This window comes from Tremella mesenterica (assembly GCF_000271645.1).
Source record: "Tremella mesenterica DSM 1558 unplaced genomic scaffold TREMEscaffold_2, whole genome shotgun sequence".
Taxonomy (NCBI): domain Eukaryota; kingdom Fungi; phylum Basidiomycota; class Tremellomycetes; order Tremellales; family Tremellaceae; genus Tremella; species Tremella mesenterica.
The window spans coordinates 669018-685262 of record NW_006711226.1 but is presented as its reverse complement, the minus strand read 5'-3'; the positions used below and the strand labels follow the sequence as shown (position 1 = coordinate 685262).

Here is a 16245-nt window from a genome sequence, read left to right as displayed (position 1 = left end):
ATGCTTCGTATGGTCGTACGTTCAGCGGTCGAAAGACGGACAAAAATACTCGATTCTCAAAATCGGAGGACGTACTCTACTCAACAAATCACCCGGCAAAAAGGAGAATTCCGAGAATGGGCGTCCCTGTGAATTTTTAAGATTTTTGCTCCACACAACCCTGACCCTGTTCCGATCGCTCTTTCTCCTTTTGCTTGAGAAGACTGGGGACACGTCGGCAGATGGAGATGAAAGAAGCTATGCTAGTGATGAATAGTTTAATAACATGAGTGTCATTAGCACAAGTTTCTGAAAGTCGACTTACTTCAGCATCCTCACCCCCAAATTTCACTCAAGGGTAGAGTAAAAGTGTCGGCGATCGGTGAATACTTCTTCTGAGTCCCGCCCTTGGGGGCGTGAGAGGCCGTGGGCCGTGGGACATGTTCCCTTCGGCCTTCGGGAAGGACGGAAAGTACGACATGCGTGAGTGCATCACATTACGATCGTTCTTCTGGCGTTCCGAACATGCAACTCATGGATCCCGGGCTCTAAAGGCCAAAGGATCCATGCATTCACAATCCCCACGACCCCACAGACGCCTTCGGACCTCCGGAATGCTTACGTCTTATTTGACGGTGGGGCGTCGGTCACCTTCCCTGAATCGACGCCTTTTGTCTGAGATGCTTGGATGTTTCAACATGTCGCCTGGCCAAGCGCATCAATAAGGTATGTGGGTGGTCTTGGAACAATCAACCCCGAGAGAAAACCTTCGAGTGACTACCCACTCGGGACATGTCCGCATTTGGTGCTTCCATTAACAAGGCAATAAGCACAACCCAGACGCGTCATTAATCATTGACCTTTCTCATACATCATACTTCATCGTTCAATGTCAACAAAGGGAAGATGATACCGGAGCTGAGTTTTCGATCACCAAGTTATGTATGAACTCTAGAGTTTGGAGCGAGGCAAATTCATGCATTTCGTCAACCTACAATATATGCACAACATTGACCCACTATCATTAGATTGACTGCTGTTCATTAAAAAAGATTGATACAGTGTATGTTCAGCTAGGAACACGACCAGCGACCATCCTAGCTCCGCTCTCCACAAATCCTAAAACACCTTTGTGACCAATGGGTAGAAATCCTTCCCCCACACCGGCAGCAACGGCAAGTGTGTTCATCTGATGAAACAAATGATAATCGCGAGGATGGATTCCAGACGGGCTGTACAAGTGGGAACCGGCAATGATACCAACTAGAAATCAGCTCCTGACTTGCTCTGATCTATCTTTGATCCAGTGCACCGTCGTTTGGTGGATCTCTTAACTGACAGAGCTGTGGGAGAAAGGGAAGTTTTGAGGTACTCACCAGCAAAGACCAGAACAGACCATACAGCAAACTTTCCCACTTGATCTTGAACTGCAGTCCTCGAAGTGTAAAAGAAGTAGTTGACGATCCCTGGTCTCTGTCCCGATCGACGACGGTCCGAGAATGATGAAGTGCGTGAGTGCGCCGATGACGAGGGAACACTATCACTCAAGTCCCTCTTAACTTGCGCATCTGATCGACCCTTGAGTTTGTCTTCCAAAACGGTACACCGCACACCTAGAGCTTCGACTACCGCGTCATACTCCCCATACACATCGCCCTCGTCATGCGAAGTTTCGATCCGGGGATGCGCATGGTCGAGCACTTCTTGTTTGTTGATAGGAGGAGGTTCGGCAGAGTATGCAGGTGGAAGAGGAGATAGAGGATCAAGTGATGATCCGGCCGTCGAAGACGAGGGAAGGTCGGGGAGAGGATCAGTCTCCGTGGAAGCGTCCGCATATTCCTTGATCCCTTCTTCCACTCGGATAGACGGCACTGTACTAGAAATATTACGATTCCCAACTTTCTGCAGTGTCAGCTCTGAAGAGAATGGAGAAAAAAACCTCCTCACCCGAGTGCGCTGGGTGGTCACTATAGTCTCCACGTAGCCATCCTCTTCATCATCCCGGGCCTTTTCCGCATCTAAAAGTCTCCGGTTCAGCTCGTCACCAAGGTTCCGAGACAATGTTGGATGGCCAGAACTGCTAGTGAGACCTTTCGAGTGTCCCGACCCCGTTCCAGCGTTGGCCGCGGCGGTTCTCGCCTCGTCGAGATCAAAGCGCATCCGATCAATGGTCTCCTTCAATTGGAGATTTTCCTGCTTCTGCGTTTCAAGGATATTCTCGGCTTGACGAGCAATCGCTAGATCCTCCTCCAAGCGCTTGACTTCGTGCTCCAAAGCTTCTATTTCTTGACGGGTCTTGTCCTCGTCGGCTTGATGAGCCTCAGCAGCTTCCTCAAATTCTTTGATTTCCGTGTCACGTGCGCGGAGCATCATTCGAAGACGTTCTGCCTCGTCTTGGGAAGTGTCAGCACGTCTCTTATGTTATCTGGCAGGCTTACCGCATTGAGTGTTGTACATCTTTTGCATGTTGGCGTGATTGGTTTTGGAGTTTTCGAGGCTGCGTTGTAGGCTCAGAATGTCGGCTTCAAGCTGCATAGTCAGCAGCCGGATCAAGTCAAGAGGTCCGTCCGACTTACTCCTGCAATCTGAATATTGTTGGCACGCTCCTTGCCTCTGAGGTCATTCTCATCCTTGCGCTTCTGTGATATCTCCATGCGAGCGTCCTCCAATTTGTTCTGAAGGTCTTCCACCAATCGTTCATTTTCAGATCTGGTGTTGTCAGCTCACATTGGCATACCATATTATTAGCTTACCCCAGCACTGCCAATTGCCTCTCTGACTCTTTCAACTTTCGGGAAAGCTCTGTGTTTTGCTTTTGCAGCGCTCTCAGTTTGTCATGTGAGGTTCGTAACGAATTGGTAGATTCCGTCTGGTCATGAGCTTTACACCAAATTCCACCGTGAGACGCACCGATAAGTGACTGAGACGAGGGTTTAACGAGTCTTGACCCATCGCAGACAAGGTGTCAGACACTAGATCTCCATCGATCTCATCTTCGTCGCCTGTGCTTTCATGGGGTTGGTCATACGCTTGAGGGCCGCTCATCAGCCTCTCAATGCCCTCCATCTCCTCTTCATCTGGCGATTTCCCGCCCAGGTGGAAAGAAGTGTGATCCAGGCCTGTAGGGGAAATCGGTGAAGTCGGTAGACTCTTGTCTCTTGCAGACATTGCGGGTGAAGCCGTTGTGATAGACATCGAGCTGGCAGTCCTCGTGAAAGGTCTTCCTATGGCCACATCGACTCCTTCCTCGTTGGTAGCTGAACCTGTCGCACCTGCACTTCCACGGCGTCGTCTACTTATAGGACTAGGTCGAGCAAAGCCGAAAGCACTCGGAGGTTGGGCAGCTCCACGTACACGAGCAGTCAGAGGTGAATCAAACCTGGACGGATCAGACAATGTCTTTGTTCGTTTTGGAGGAACAGGACGTGGAGCGAATGAGGCCTGAGTTGCCGACTGAGGGAAAGCGTGTCGAGCTGTAGGAGCTGATTGTCCTTCGAATCGTTGAGTAACGTCTTCGTTATCCGAGCTGGAACTAGATGAATCGGATGGAGAACGAATACGATCAGAATACCTTCGACGTCCTGGTTTCCTCGCTTGTGGGGTCGATTGGTCGCTGAAGGATGAGGGGGGCATGGAAGAGGAGTGTGGCAATCCTGGAGCAGGTGATTGTCTTCTTTGTGGTTTAGGAATCATGCTATTGATTTCAGCGACGCCCTCAAATGAAAACACAGAGATTCGCAGGAATATACTGACGAGAGGAAACTGAACATCTCCTTTGGTCCGAGCTCTAGGTCGGCATGTTGCACGCAGAGCATACGAAGACTCTCATACTCGCTAGGATCTAGGATGACAATGTCATGCTCCTTCTCATATGTGAATAGGACTGGACATGATCAGCGTTGTCCGCTACATGGCGGAACGTTTCGACCTACCATCCGGAAGGTCCCCAGAGAGAACGAAGCCCGCGTCTCCTATGAGACTATCAAGGATGCGTTGCAAGTCCGCAGCGGAGCGTCGCTCAGGAGAGTCCATCTTGGCAACTTTGGAAGACTAGTTATCAGCAAAATGGACATAGATGATGTTGACCCTGGGGAGTAAAGAGGATTCAATGGATTGATGGACCATCAGTACATGGTCCTGACAAGAGGACACGACATCCTTCCAGACACGATGGGGATAGATCTTCAGGCAGACTCACCATGTGTCAATTACAGGTGCTGAGATGTTAAGAATATGGATGTTGTGATCATTCCCCAAACAGCAGCAGATGGAGCATGGAGCATGAGTGAGGACAATGAGCTTGCGAAGCCCTTCAACTTTGATGGCACCAGGCAACCTGAAACGTCCTAATGGCTGGGACGACGCGGTCGTCGGGTGGCCAAAATCTCATTCTCTCGGCCACGTCGGACTTAAGGCATTCCGAGTGCCACACCCTTCGGTCTCTGACACCGTCCCTTATCTCCGAGATTGTTATTCCTCCCAGGTTCACTTGACGACTCATTCAATCGTCAAGCCTGTATCAAAAGTGAGTCCTGGTGCCCATATCCGCATCAAGCAGCCCCACTTCATGGTTGAAAGAGGTTCATGACGCTTGGCGAGGAAGAGACATAGGGGCAATGTCTGCATCCTGACGAAAAATCCGGGCTGGCTGGGTAGTCATGAACTTTTCAGTTCTCAATGGCATCCGGGGGCCCTCGGAGCCAAGCGTCATGTCTGATATTTTCCTCCGCATCTTATCTTTCTGGCAGGATCTTGTGGATATCAGTGAAAAACATCAACTGATCAACAGAATGGGTCGTTTCATCGAATATTCCGTTGTCGGTCGCAAGCTTCCCACCGATGCGGATCCTAACCCCAAACTCTAGTGAGCATATATATCCATTGCATCTCTTTTCGTCGTTGACGTGGTAGCCGCATGCGAATCTTTGCCCCTAACGAGGTGGTCGCAAAATCTCGATTCTGGTATTACCTCCGTCAATTGAAAAAAGCCAAGAAGGCTTCTGGAGAGATTGTCGGTGTCAACGTGGTATGTCTCGACTCGATTGTGTGACCCGAGTGACATGTTGACAGAGTAGATTCACGAGAAAAAACCTTTGAAAGTGAAGAACTTCGCGATCTGGATCAAGTATGACTCTCGGTCCGGAACCCACAACGTGAGTAGCTTTGCCTTCTTCTTTCCTTGGACTACTATATCTTGATCTGCAAGTCCTCTCGTTGGAGAAAAGTCTTTCACTCGTGGGTACATCTGGGCAATCGTTGACGCGGCAGATGGTGAAAGAGTTCCGAGCTTTGTCCCGTGCCGAAGCTGTCGAAGCTATGTACCAAGACATGGCAGCCCGCCACCGTGCCCGATTCAGAAGCGTTCAAATCCTCCGAGTTGCCGAGGTCGAGAAGAAGGACGACATCAGAAGGCCCTACATCAAACAACTCCTCGAGCCCGGTCTTAGATTCCCCCTTCCTCACCGCAACACCAAGAGCAAGGCTTGGTTCGCTGCTTCCAGACCCTCCACCTGGGCTTAAATATGGTGCCATAGTGATACTGTATACGAGAACTGGTCTCAGCATGCACCTGTGCATCATGGCGGCGCTTGGCTCGTTCAATGCTCTCTCACTGCCGCAAAAAGATTCAGTAAATGCAAGATTTTGTGCATGATCGTGACATTCATTATTCCACAAGTAAAGTGCTTGATTGTCTTTGGGATCTATTGGTCTAATCTCTTTATATACAACCTCGGGTTCATCCACCACGTTCGTCACCTGTCAAAGATCCATCCCATCCTACTACTCAGACTCTCATAGATCAGAAATATGAGCGCACTACTGGGAGCAGCCCTAGCTACCGTCAACCCACACCCTGCATACATCCCTCTCAGCCCTCTTTTGCTCCATATTCTTCCCGCCGTAGTCCAGAACCCCTCTCTGGGTAGATTGGGATTGAGTTCCGCTCGAGTCTGCATGGCACTCTTCACACTGTCCGCGGGGAACAAAACGATGTTGTATGACATCCCTGCCAAAGCACCGGAGAACATGAGTTCCCATGTGGCTAAATCCGCCTTAGTCAATCGTGGAACGTCCCGTCCGGCATTGGGGAGAGAGTCCATTTTCTTTTGACGTTGAGCGAGGAAATATGCCGATGAGAGATTGTAAGCTGTAAACCAAGCGGATGAACCGCCGGTCTCACGGAAGAGAGTACCGATTTGACCGAGCCATAGACCGCGAAGACCGTGTTGTCGAATGGTAGAACGAATCAATTGAAAAGGTCCTTCCAGAGGAGGTAGACCCGGACGAGGAGGATGAAGTGTGGAAGTTAAAGTTGAAGTGGAAGGTGAAGATGAAGAGGCAAGTTGAGTTATTGATCGTGTTTGGGGATGTATTGAAGTAGTTGGGATAGAAGTGGTATGGGCATGTGAGTGGGAAAGAGGACCGAAAGCTCCTTCACGAGCTAACATTTGAACTTGCATTCGACATTTGATGAGTTCGATGGGAGTTCTGCAAGTCAGTTTGAATTGACATTCGTATCATAGAGTAGTGATCTTGTCGATGGAAGAATCCCGAAGTTTGAGGAGAAGAGAAGTGCGGAGAGGAATGGAAACAACGCACAAGACGAAACTGGTGACTGCTCCTGCGGCTGCAGCTGCCAAAGCGAGCTCAGCTTGACTCAATTGTCTTTTCTCCAAACTCGTGTCGGTCGTTTCACCGGGCCGAAAATGAAGGATGATATTCTGAGTTTTACCATATACGAGAAATAGACAAGCGTTCTCGCATGCTGCACCGAGGAGAGGAGCCGAAAGACCCTAAAACGTGTCAACTCAATCCTCGTGTGTCATCATTCCTGGCATTCCTCCTACACAAACCAGTCCGAATGTGATGTGAGTAAATGTCAAATAGACACAGCAAGAAGGTTGAGAATAAGATGTAGAGGATATACTGACTCGGTATAAACCTTTCCATCCTTCATGAAGGTAAGTTTGCTTGAAACAATCCCATGGTCCGGTAAAAGTCAATGCTCTGTCCGTCGGTTGACTTTGCAATCTTACTTTGACTGATGAGGTCAGCTACATGTCACATTCTTCGATTCTTAATCATATATAACTCCTAAGTCTTATTATAGTGGGCGGAAAATGGGCTTACCAAGATCGAACGGATGCTCAAAGAGTTTAGCTACCATCCCTGCGAACTGAACATCAGCGAAAGGCTTGGAGCATGGGTGAAGACTTACACTACCAAACACCATATCCTTCACTCCTGAGTCTTCGTGTCCCATCGTTGACTCCACTATCTTGTCTTTTATGCTATAAGTGGTCTGAGGGCCGCATGGGTTGATATCCGGAACGTGAAGTAGATGACAAAAGGAATTAGAAGACGAAGGATGGAAAAAAATGTTGAAAAGCAGGCACGGTTTAAGTTTCTTTCACTAAGTAGCCGACAGCCGATCGAACGACACTAAACTTGGCAACGACCATTTCTTCTCTTTCACTTGCTAATCATAATCATGGTGAGGGTCCAATATCTATTGAAACAGAGAAAGGCTGACAACCAGCCGATACGTACGAGACAAGCGGACAAATACAGCGATGCAGATCCGGAATTCTTGGCTTTGACGAATAGACAACGAGCTGCCATCGATCGTGCCTTCGACCGAGGCCTGGCGACTATTTCTCAACGAAATCAACGACATGAGAAGCGACGCAGGATCGATCCCACTTTCTCCGAACATGACGAAGAAGGGTACATTGTTGAAACATCCAAGCAAGACGTTAGATCGGATGAACAGGAGGAAGGAGGGTTCATACCTGACGACGAAGGAGGTTTTTTAGATGAAGCCGAGGGAGGGTTTCTCCCTGAAGATGACGAGCGTATGGGATCTCCTTCCCCCGACCTCATTCTTGATACAGATAACCCTTCCATATCCGAAAATAATCAAACAGCTAGAGTACCACTCCATCTTCTTCCCACGTTATTAACATCTCTGGGTTTACCATCCGATTCCGATGTCTTATCAGTCTTCCGATCCTCCGCCTCTGGTTGGGATGCCGAATTTGATGCCGATAGCAGACGTCGTAAACGGGGTGAAGAAGAGGCGGGAGTTGAAAGAAAAGATTTCCGAGCAGTCTGTGCTGCTCTCATGGGACCTGATGAAAATGAACAAGATCTTGGATCCGAAGATGAAGAAGCCGCCGATGCTTTTACTCTTCCCGATGACTCAGATTCCTCTCTGTCCCCAATCTCCTCAGAATCGTCCTATGGTGGTCGGAGAACATCTAAGGGTAAGCAGAAAGCGACGGAAGAGGATAGACCCGCGAAAGGGAGGAGGAAGAAGTTGGAAATGAATGGCCCGGTCAAGCTATCAACGCAACAGAAGGAAGCAGTGAGAGATATATGGGAAATGTTGAAACCACCTGGGGAACAGGGCAAGAGAGGACATGCGGCGAACATACTGGGTGAGGAAGAGGTAAAGAAATGGGCTAGGGCGTTGGGTGAGATGTGGTCGGAAGATGAGGTGAGTCGTGTCAACTTGTCCGATTTTTCAATCACTCATCGTCATTGATGATTGATGGTCACAAGACATTATTCACTACAGTATGTCTATGATTGTTTGGACCATGGAGCTGATATGTCAGTTGTCCGAGATGGTGACGTTGTTTTCCACACAGCATGAGCAAAGAGGACTCAGTTTCGACGATTTCAGTGCTGTCATGCTTCGTGCGGGTTTGGTGTGAATCGTTTGTGCATGATGCATATCTTCACTATCTTACAACGACTTCACTCGCTGAATGCAATCATATGGTCGGTTCCCGCAAGACAAAAACCCGAGTGGACTGACTTTCACAGCCTTCCACAGGAATCGAGGTTGTGGCGGATGGGCTATACCGGTATCCAAACGACAGGGCTGAGAACATCTCGACAATTCGATCGTCGACGAGTCACGGTGACGCGTCGAAGTCAGAGATCAGAAGAGTCGAGCTTTCCGGGGGAAATGCTCTAATTATTTTACTGCTCCACCGTGATCACCCGGGTGACAGCATAGAGATAAGGATGCCGTCACAATTTGCCAAGGCCAATTGAGCATAGAAGGGAATGCAACATAACGTTCCATGAATTGATCATCAGAGCCATGTCGAGTCATCTCGAAGACAGAAATGTATATCCATGCATATACGGTGCATACATACGATTCTACCATGCTACCAAACGCCGAGGTGACAACCCGTACCAACGAAGAAACGGAGCAGGAATTTTCTCGCTTTGGTCCACTCGCGTGCCAGGAACCCAACCTCTGTACCTTTCTGTATGTCCGAAGCTGGTTGGTTGCCACACGAATCTGAGACTTTCTCGGGCCGTTCGGTCGAATCGTGACCGACCCGAAAGGCCGTGTTCGAGCGGGAAAAATTACAAGGGCGATAAGAGAGACTTGATAGAAAAGTGACGGCTGTACTGTAAAAGGTGAAGAAAAAGGATCCGGTTCTGCCATTCTGGGTCTTGGCGCTTGATCCGTGCACGTGGTTCCGATTGGTGGTTGACCCTGAAACCGAGATAAGGGAATGAATGACCAATCAGAATCGAGTTACTCATGACAGGGCTATCAATGGGAAAAAACTCGAGTGAAGGGGAAAAAAGTGCAGGTTTGAGACCTACGACTACTGATTTACCATACGCGGTGTTCTCTCCTTGTCCCTTTTCTGCTCTTTGCCTCTTTGCCTGTTCCCTGTCCGCCCCGCTCCCCGCTTTGATTTTTTGACCCGCCTCAAACCCCACATATACAGACTGAACTGATTCTTTTCATCCCGTTCTCTTTTTTCTTTGATCTCCATCAACAATCCAGCTACTTTAGCTGTTGTCTCACCAATTGAATATAAAAGATCATTGACAATCTGTCAAGATGGTGAATGTGACGTATACGGAAACGTCGAGCGATTTGCTTTATTATCAAGATGATGGGACTCCCGTTCTTTACAACCTGGGTGATATGGCCTGGGGTGAGTCTCTTGTATCTTACTTCGTTTTGTGAAGAGGATGGCGGATTGGTGTAGATTGGGTATGACGTGTGGTCACGGGAGACGTACATTAAATAAACAAATAAAAAGAAGCTGTGCTGATACATTTAGTCATCGCTGCCATGGCGCTCGTGTGGATCATGATTCCCGGTGTTGGATTCGTGAGTCGTGTGTCCTTTAAGTCGCGTGCCAAAATACTTACACCCCTAACAGTTTTATTCGGGTCTGTTGCGACGTAAAAACGCCTTGTCGATGATTTTCCTTTCCATGGCAGGTGTGGCCGTCGGTTCTTTCCAATGGTTCTTCTGGGGTTATTCTCTTGCTTTCTCTGAAACCGGTTCAAAGTAAGTTTGTCCTATCCTACTTACTGTTTGTTTTTCAGTCCTCGCTGACCTCTGCAGGTTCATCGGAAATCTCAAATACTTCTGTCTTAAAGGCGTTCTCGCAGAACCTTCCATCGGATCCACTCGTATTCCCGCTCTCCTCTTCTGCATCTACCAATGTATGTTCGCCGTCATCACCGGTGTCCTCGCCATTGGTGGTTTCGCTGAACGATCAAAAATGGGACCTGTTCTCGTCTTCATGTTTTGTTGGCTCACCTTGGTCTATTGCCCTATCGCCAACTGGACTTGGAACTCCAACGGGTGGGCATTCATCATGGGAGGACTCGATTTTGCCGGTGGAACTCCTGTCCATATCTCATCCGGTACCGCCTCTCTGGCCATTGCCATTTACCTAGGCAAACGTCGTGGATACGGGACTGAACGTCTTGCTTACAAACCCCACAACACGACATACATTGTCATCGGTCAGTTGAAGGGCTGTGATCAGAATTTCCCATTGCTGACTTGTAGGAACCGTTTTCCTCTGGTTCGGATGGTTCGGTTTCAACGGTGGTTCCGCTCTTTCCGCCAATCTTCGTGCCGTCCAAGCTTGCATTGTCACCAACCTTGCCGCTTCAGTCGCCGGTCTCACTTGGATGCTCTGGGATTGGCGTCTCGAACGTAAATTCTCCGCCGTCGGTTTCTGCTCTGGAGCTATCGCCGGACTTGTCGGTATCACCCCCGCTGCAGGTTTCGTCGGTTCTCCAGCAGCCGTAGCTATCGGTTTCCTCGCTGCTACCGGTGCGAACTTTGGTACCAAGCTCAAGTTCCTCATCAACGTTGACGAAACCCTCGATGTCTTCGCTTCCCACGGTATCGGTGGGATGATTGGTTGTGTCTGCACCGGTCTCTTTGGTCAAGCTTCCGTCGCTGCGTTTGATGGAATCACGGTTATTCCCGGTGGTTGGTTCGACCATCACTACGTTCAACTGGGATACCAAATTGCCGATGCGGTCTCTGGTTTCGCTTACTCTCTCGTTATGACAACCATCATTCTCTGGATCATGCACTTTATCCCTGGTCTTAGACTACGTGCTTCTGAAGAGGGAGAGATTGTTGGTATCGACGAAGCGTATCTCGGCGAGGTCAGTGCAATTTCTAAACATATCGATTCCTTGTGATTCCTGTGTCAATCTTCATAATCTCAAGCAGCTGATGGGAGGGCAATGAGCTGACAAATAGTGGGCATATGACTACGTCGGTATTGACCCGGAACTACGACTTCACCGTATCGAGTCCAAACCTCATCTTTCATCTGGTGATGTCCTCACTACCACTCCTCCGGACGAAGAGAAAGCCGTACCTGCAGATGCCACCGGTAACGCTCTTGCGGGTGGTGGTCGAGTAGATGTTTAAGCGATGAGCATGATGATATGTAGAGGGTTTATAGTGTTTCGCTCATCTTGATTTTAATTTGCTTATGAGTAATAATTTGTTCATTACATATTCTTTGTCGTTAGACGTAGACTGAGATGCACCGTGTCACGTATATTGCTACACTGCCACATCCCTCACTTCTGACACCTCTCCCTCTCGTGTCCTTCGACGTGGTTGATCTCATATCTATCCACTCAAAGGATGTAGTCACTCGATGGCAGCATGGAACACACCGTGATGAGAATTATACACTCCGTACAGTATCACTTTGTCAGGCTTTTGTTGTTGACTAGTTGACTGCTGTATGCTTTATGCTGCATGCTGCACGGTGCATTGTCTAGACCAGTCCCATTATTCATGAGCCCATGAGTAGAAGCGAATTTCTTACATCAGCCATCGTATCAATCCCAACGGCCAACGGGATACCCGAGTTTTTTTCCTCCGACCTAATCGGTTCAAACAAAAACCAGTGGCGTCAGGTCCGAGATCTCTGTCTCACGCTCTGTTGGGTTTCTTATCCAGTACGATCCGCAGCCAATCAGATTTCGTCAATCCTTTTCTGTCCCAGTATTTTCCATCTCCGATTTTACTAATTCCCTTCTGTCTCCCCCATAGATTCGAACATTCTTGGCCAAACCCTGATAATCGTCCTAAACAACAGAGGACAATTGAGAAATCTTTTGAAATCTGGAATTTAGAAAATCTGCTGGTGGTCTTAGTGACGAGTAATCACGTGGGGAATCGTGCCTCTTCAAAAACCCTGGATTGACGGTGAAAAACCCCCCCTTTCCCCGCTTATTTCGCCACCGTATTCTATTATTTGTGAGAGGTTTGAATTTACGTATTGGGACACTTTTACTTGATTTGCGTAAAGTCGAAATTGAGGATAGACAACATGCCTGGTCAAGATTCTGAAGACAGGGGTCGGCAGCCTATAGTGAGTTCTATTCGTCATCAGATGTTGGGGACGTTAGCATACATGTCAGTAAGAACTGTGTGAGGATAAGGGTCGTTTGAGGGATAAGGGAGCGTCCAGATGTGCGATTTACCTTCAAACTTGTTCTGAGGTTGAGGCGTCGAGACAAGGACCTCATGAGTTGAGGGTAGATGATTCATTGAAGGAATGGAGCAAGAGGATGCAGGACGACACTTCGGAGGAACGCTAAGAGGAAGAAGACTCAAATTGGGGGGAAAAAGAGATGCTGATGTTAGGTTTCCACGGGTCGAGGTGGAGTGGGAAATTTGGTCAGATCCGCAAGTAGAGGTATAGACCCAGAGGTTAAACCGGGTTATGAGAGAGGTAGGGAGATTACTCCTTCTGAACATCCTGTGGATCATGTGAGTGTTTCACTTCCATCCTTCCTTTTAGTAGTAGAATGACATTTCATACCCTCTGGCCCGTCTGAGTCCCATACGTCCATTCACCAGCAAAAGCAAAAGCGAAGAAATGTTGGCCCAAGAGGACCCAGTCATAATGAGTCAAATCGTGGTGGTCAGAGAGTATGGTCGATAAAAAGTGGAGAGACTCAAAGATGATGACGTTGAGGCTGACATAAGGTAACCCACGCTGGTCGAGGAGGAGCAGGTAACATTCGTTCACCTTCTCGTGAACCAGGTGTCCGCAATGCCGAGGCAGACGAAACTGCATACGAAAATAAACTCGTGGCTGAAGTACGGGGTCGTCAGATCGATGAACCATTTTCCACAGGTCGAGGTGGAGTTGGTAATATATCAAGATCAAAATCTAGATCTCGTTCTGCTGTCAGGGAACATCACGAAGTTTCTCATGGACGTGGAGGTTTTGGGAATATTTCAGAAGAAGATCAAGCACTTGAGGGAGGTAAAGAGAAGGAAAAAGACGGTTTGGAGGGAGAAGTTGTTGTGAAACATCATCATGCTGAGGAGAATAAGCCGTAAGTTGTTTACTGCCATTTTCCCCCCAATACCCCCAGCCCATCCATCTCACCTCCCAACAACATATCACAGAATCACCAAGAGGGCACGATGAGGGCATGATTTGTTGGACATGAATAGTCCGTGAAGTTTTATCGCTGACTTTCAGACACACATTTGGGAAAGGCGGAGCGGGTAATTTGATCCCTCATGAACCTCACGAAACTGTTGACCCGTCTACTCTGAATGCGGAAGAACGTGAAGCCCACGCCAAGATACATGCACAAGAACATGGTCATTTCACCCCTACTGGAAGAGGGTGAGTCAATCTTTTCTCTTTCTTTTAGCGTGCCTTTCACAGTCCCCCCTCCCCCCCTCTTTCCCCAATCATGTATGTCTCCTTGTAGGAGCCAAGCATCATATCTTCACCTTCCATATTTCTCCAGGCTGAAAAGCCAATGTGAGAAAGAGAAGTGATAGAATGATTAATGAAGTAAGTATGCTAATCCTTCAGCGGTGCAGGCAACTTCCATCCCGTTGACGGACATGAAGAACGTGGTCGGGATGCCCATAAAGGTGGTTTGTTGGGTAAGATCGGACGTAGTCTCAGTAGAGCTACAGGTAGGGAGAAAAGTTCCGAACGAGCTAGAGATTAAATCATGTGTTTTCTACATGTCAATCTATCGATTTATTGATTGTGTTGAGGAGTTTTCTTTTTGGAGATATCTTGGAGTTGGTATATGTAATGCGCTTGTTAGGGAATATTCTTACAGATGTCGATGATATGCACTTGTGATCGGTTTTACCATGTCCGCCAGATGTGCGCAATTTCATGCCATTGGGTAACAGGTACAACCATGAACGATGATAGAAGGGACAAGGAGAGCATTGTTCAGTGGTTTGCCAATATGTAACCTTATTGGGAGGCCGCGGAGCGGACGACCGGCGTGTCTGGTCTCACTGAGAGGAAGGGAATGGGTAGAATGAAGGTGCTTTATTATGAGGGAATGCAAAGTACACCTCGGTGTGACATTTGTTATCATGGTCAATCTGAAAACATATGAGACCCATGGCATGTCCAAAAGTACCCAATCGTAAGTAAAATGAATGCTGAATCGAAACTTCTTCCCATGTCATTTCCCTCTTCCCTGTCCATGTCCTTCACATAAAGCTCATCAAGTCCATCTTCTCCTGTCTATCCTTTCTCTTTTCTCTCTTCTTCATCCGGGTGATATACCTCTGACCCATCTTGGTCCTCTCCTTCCCCTTGTTCTCCCGTCCTCTGTCTCATCCTTCCGGGCCTCATTTAATCCATCTCACAAAATGACACACGGTCTATCCTTTTTCCTCCTCCTCATCCCACTGGAACCATCAGATCCCCTTCGACCCTGTATAATACCCCTAACACAGCTTTTGAAAGCAGGTTCAACATTCGCATTCGTCCTCGCGCTCGCCTCGTAGAAATCACATCCCAATCGCATGGCCAACCTCTGACCCTCTTCGGTGGACACTTCTCGAAAGGCGAACTGATCACGTTTGTTACCTACTATCACTACTGGTACTCGGACGGATCGTTGTGGATTTGAGAATTGAGTGGGATTGAGTGTTTCGTCTTTGACTCGTAGGATACGTTGGACTATACGTTCTACGCGATCGAATGTGGATCTTGAACAGATTGAGTAGACTACTAGAAAACCTTCGCCGTCACTGTGTGTCAGTCTTGAGACTTTTCCTGACACGTGGTCGAGGGATGTGAGTCATCTTTCGATGAGATGCCAGGGCAGAGATGTGTTTTCCAGTGACCAAACGACATCGCGATAAGATCAATCAGATGTGAGATATGAGCTGGCATCACGAATTGGGGCAGAGATGAGATGGTAATTGGTAAGGGCATGGGATTAAAGGTCTGTAGACTAAAAAGGACATACCGAATCCATTGATCTCTTAACGCCGTATATTCTTCTACACCACATCAGTTCATTGGTCTAAGAAGGAGAAAATGAACTAACCTTGTCCAGCAGTATCTAAAACCTCTAACAAGCAAGGTTGATCATCCACTACCCATTGTTTACGATAACAATCTTCTATCGTTGGATCGTATGTCTTCAGGGTCAGTCACTTATAACACTCTCTGATTCTTCCTTTCATATCTGGCATTGTCTTATGTCCGTACACATTCCGTCCTGATACAGGTCAGGTGTAGGGGAATGGACGAAGGGTATATGAAAAGTCGCCCGGGAAAAGCGTCAGATCGAGACTTACTTCGACAAATGAAGACATGGTGAACTGTTCATTAGCTTGTATCTGGCGCTATCTTTGATGAAACCTCCAAACAGTGTCAATGATCCATGAGGAGGAAACAAGGGGCTGACAGTTGACCATAAAGTGCAGGGGAATATGGTGGGCGATAATAGACCCAGTGGTCCAGATGTGATTTTAGCAACTCAGAACAGTTATGTAAGAACGGATATGGAGTGAGGAAGACCATTGACATCGTGGAAAAGAAAGAAATATTTAAACAATGTGAAAGGATAACTCACTTGAACAGTTAATGCCGTCTTACCCACTCCTCCATCCCCTAAAACTGTAATCTTGCATAACATCCGTGTTGGATGATG

The 16245-nt window shown here is 47.9% G+C and overlaps 7 protein-coding genes across 7 annotated transcripts; 4 read left to right on the top strand and 3 right to left on the bottom strand.

Annotated features, from left to right (window-relative positions):
- Nucleotides 1-1048: 1048 nt before the first annotated feature.
- Nucleotides 1049-4180, bottom strand: TREMEDRAFT_60085 (uncharacterized protein; the record flags this gene model as incomplete). The annotated part of the gene is made up of 10 exons (XM_007002643.1): nucleotides 1049-1242; nucleotides 1356-1881; nucleotides 1927-2372; nucleotides 2418-2508; nucleotides 2556-2688; nucleotides 2733-2848; nucleotides 2890-3673; nucleotides 3733-3862; nucleotides 3912-4029; nucleotides 4178-4180. 10 exons carry the CDS (start codon nucleotides 4178-4180, stop codon nucleotides 1049-1051), a joined length of 2541 nt encoding a protein of 846 aa, XP_007002705.1.
- A 301-nt stretch (nucleotides 4181-4481) lies between these two features.
- On the top strand, nucleotides 4482-5631 carry TREMEDRAFT_42617 (uncharacterized protein). The gene is made up of 5 exons (XM_007002472.1): nucleotides 4482-4504; nucleotides 4769-4843; nucleotides 4891-5005; nucleotides 5055-5132; nucleotides 5248-5631. Exons 2-5 carry the CDS (start codon nucleotides 4770-4772, stop codon nucleotides 5497-5499), a joined length of 519 nt encoding a protein of 172 aa, XP_007002534.1. The 5' UTR covers nucleotides 4482-4504; nucleotide 4769; the 3' UTR covers nucleotides 5500-5631.
- Nucleotides 5621-7317, bottom strand: TREMEDRAFT_37599 (uncharacterized protein). Its single transcript, XM_007002412.1, has 5 exons — nucleotides 7199-7317; nucleotides 7111-7156; nucleotides 6912-7021; nucleotides 6580-6773; nucleotides 5621-6468 (listed from the first exon to the last, which is right to left on the bottom strand). The coding sequence occupies exons 1-5, from the start codon at nucleotides 7241-7243 to the stop codon at nucleotides 5733-5735; spliced, it is 1131 nt and encodes a 376-aa protein (XP_007002474.1). The 5' UTR covers nucleotides 7244-7317; the 3' UTR covers nucleotides 5621-5732.
- Nucleotides 7318-7471: 154 nt separating this feature from the next.
- On the top strand, nucleotides 7472-8699 carry TREMEDRAFT_28071 (uncharacterized protein; the record flags this gene model as incomplete). Its single annotated transcript, XM_007002356.1, has 2 exons — nucleotides 7472-8479; nucleotides 8601-8699. 2 exons carry the CDS (start codon nucleotides 7472-7474, stop codon nucleotides 8697-8699), a joined length of 1107 nt encoding a protein of 368 aa, XP_007002418.1.
- Nucleotides 8700-9702: 1003 nt separating this feature from the next.
- Nucleotides 9703-11851, top strand: TREMEDRAFT_42611 (uncharacterized protein). Its single transcript, XM_007002471.1, has 6 exons — nucleotides 9703-9956; nucleotides 10086-10135; nucleotides 10188-10318; nucleotides 10376-10782; nucleotides 10829-11442; nucleotides 11540-11851. The coding sequence occupies exons 1-6, from the start codon at nucleotides 9860-9862 to the stop codon at nucleotides 11711-11713; spliced, it is 1473 nt and encodes a 490-aa protein (XP_007002533.1). The 5' UTR covers nucleotides 9703-9859; the 3' UTR covers nucleotides 11714-11851.
- A 778-nt stretch (nucleotides 11852-12629) lies between these two features.
- TREMEDRAFT_67592 (uncharacterized protein) lies at nucleotides 12630-14283 on the top strand (the record flags this gene model as incomplete). Its single annotated transcript, XM_007002915.1, has 5 exons — nucleotides 12630-12671; nucleotides 12947-13072; nucleotides 13292-13647; nucleotides 13797-13946; nucleotides 14142-14283. 5 exons carry the CDS (start codon nucleotides 12630-12632, stop codon nucleotides 14281-14283), a joined length of 816 nt encoding a protein of 271 aa, XP_007002977.1.
- Nucleotides 14284-15000: 717 nt separating this feature from the next.
- On the bottom strand, nucleotides 15001-16230 carry TREMEDRAFT_18983 (uncharacterized protein; the record flags this gene model as incomplete). The annotated part of the gene is made up of 5 exons (XM_007002182.1): nucleotides 15001-15334; nucleotides 15556-15589; nucleotides 15637-15730; nucleotides 15890-15913; nucleotides 16168-16230. Coding segments are annotated over 5 exons (549 nt in total), but the record flags the coding sequence as incomplete, so codon positions are not given.
- Between the last annotated feature and the right edge of the window lie 15 nt (nucleotides 16231-16245).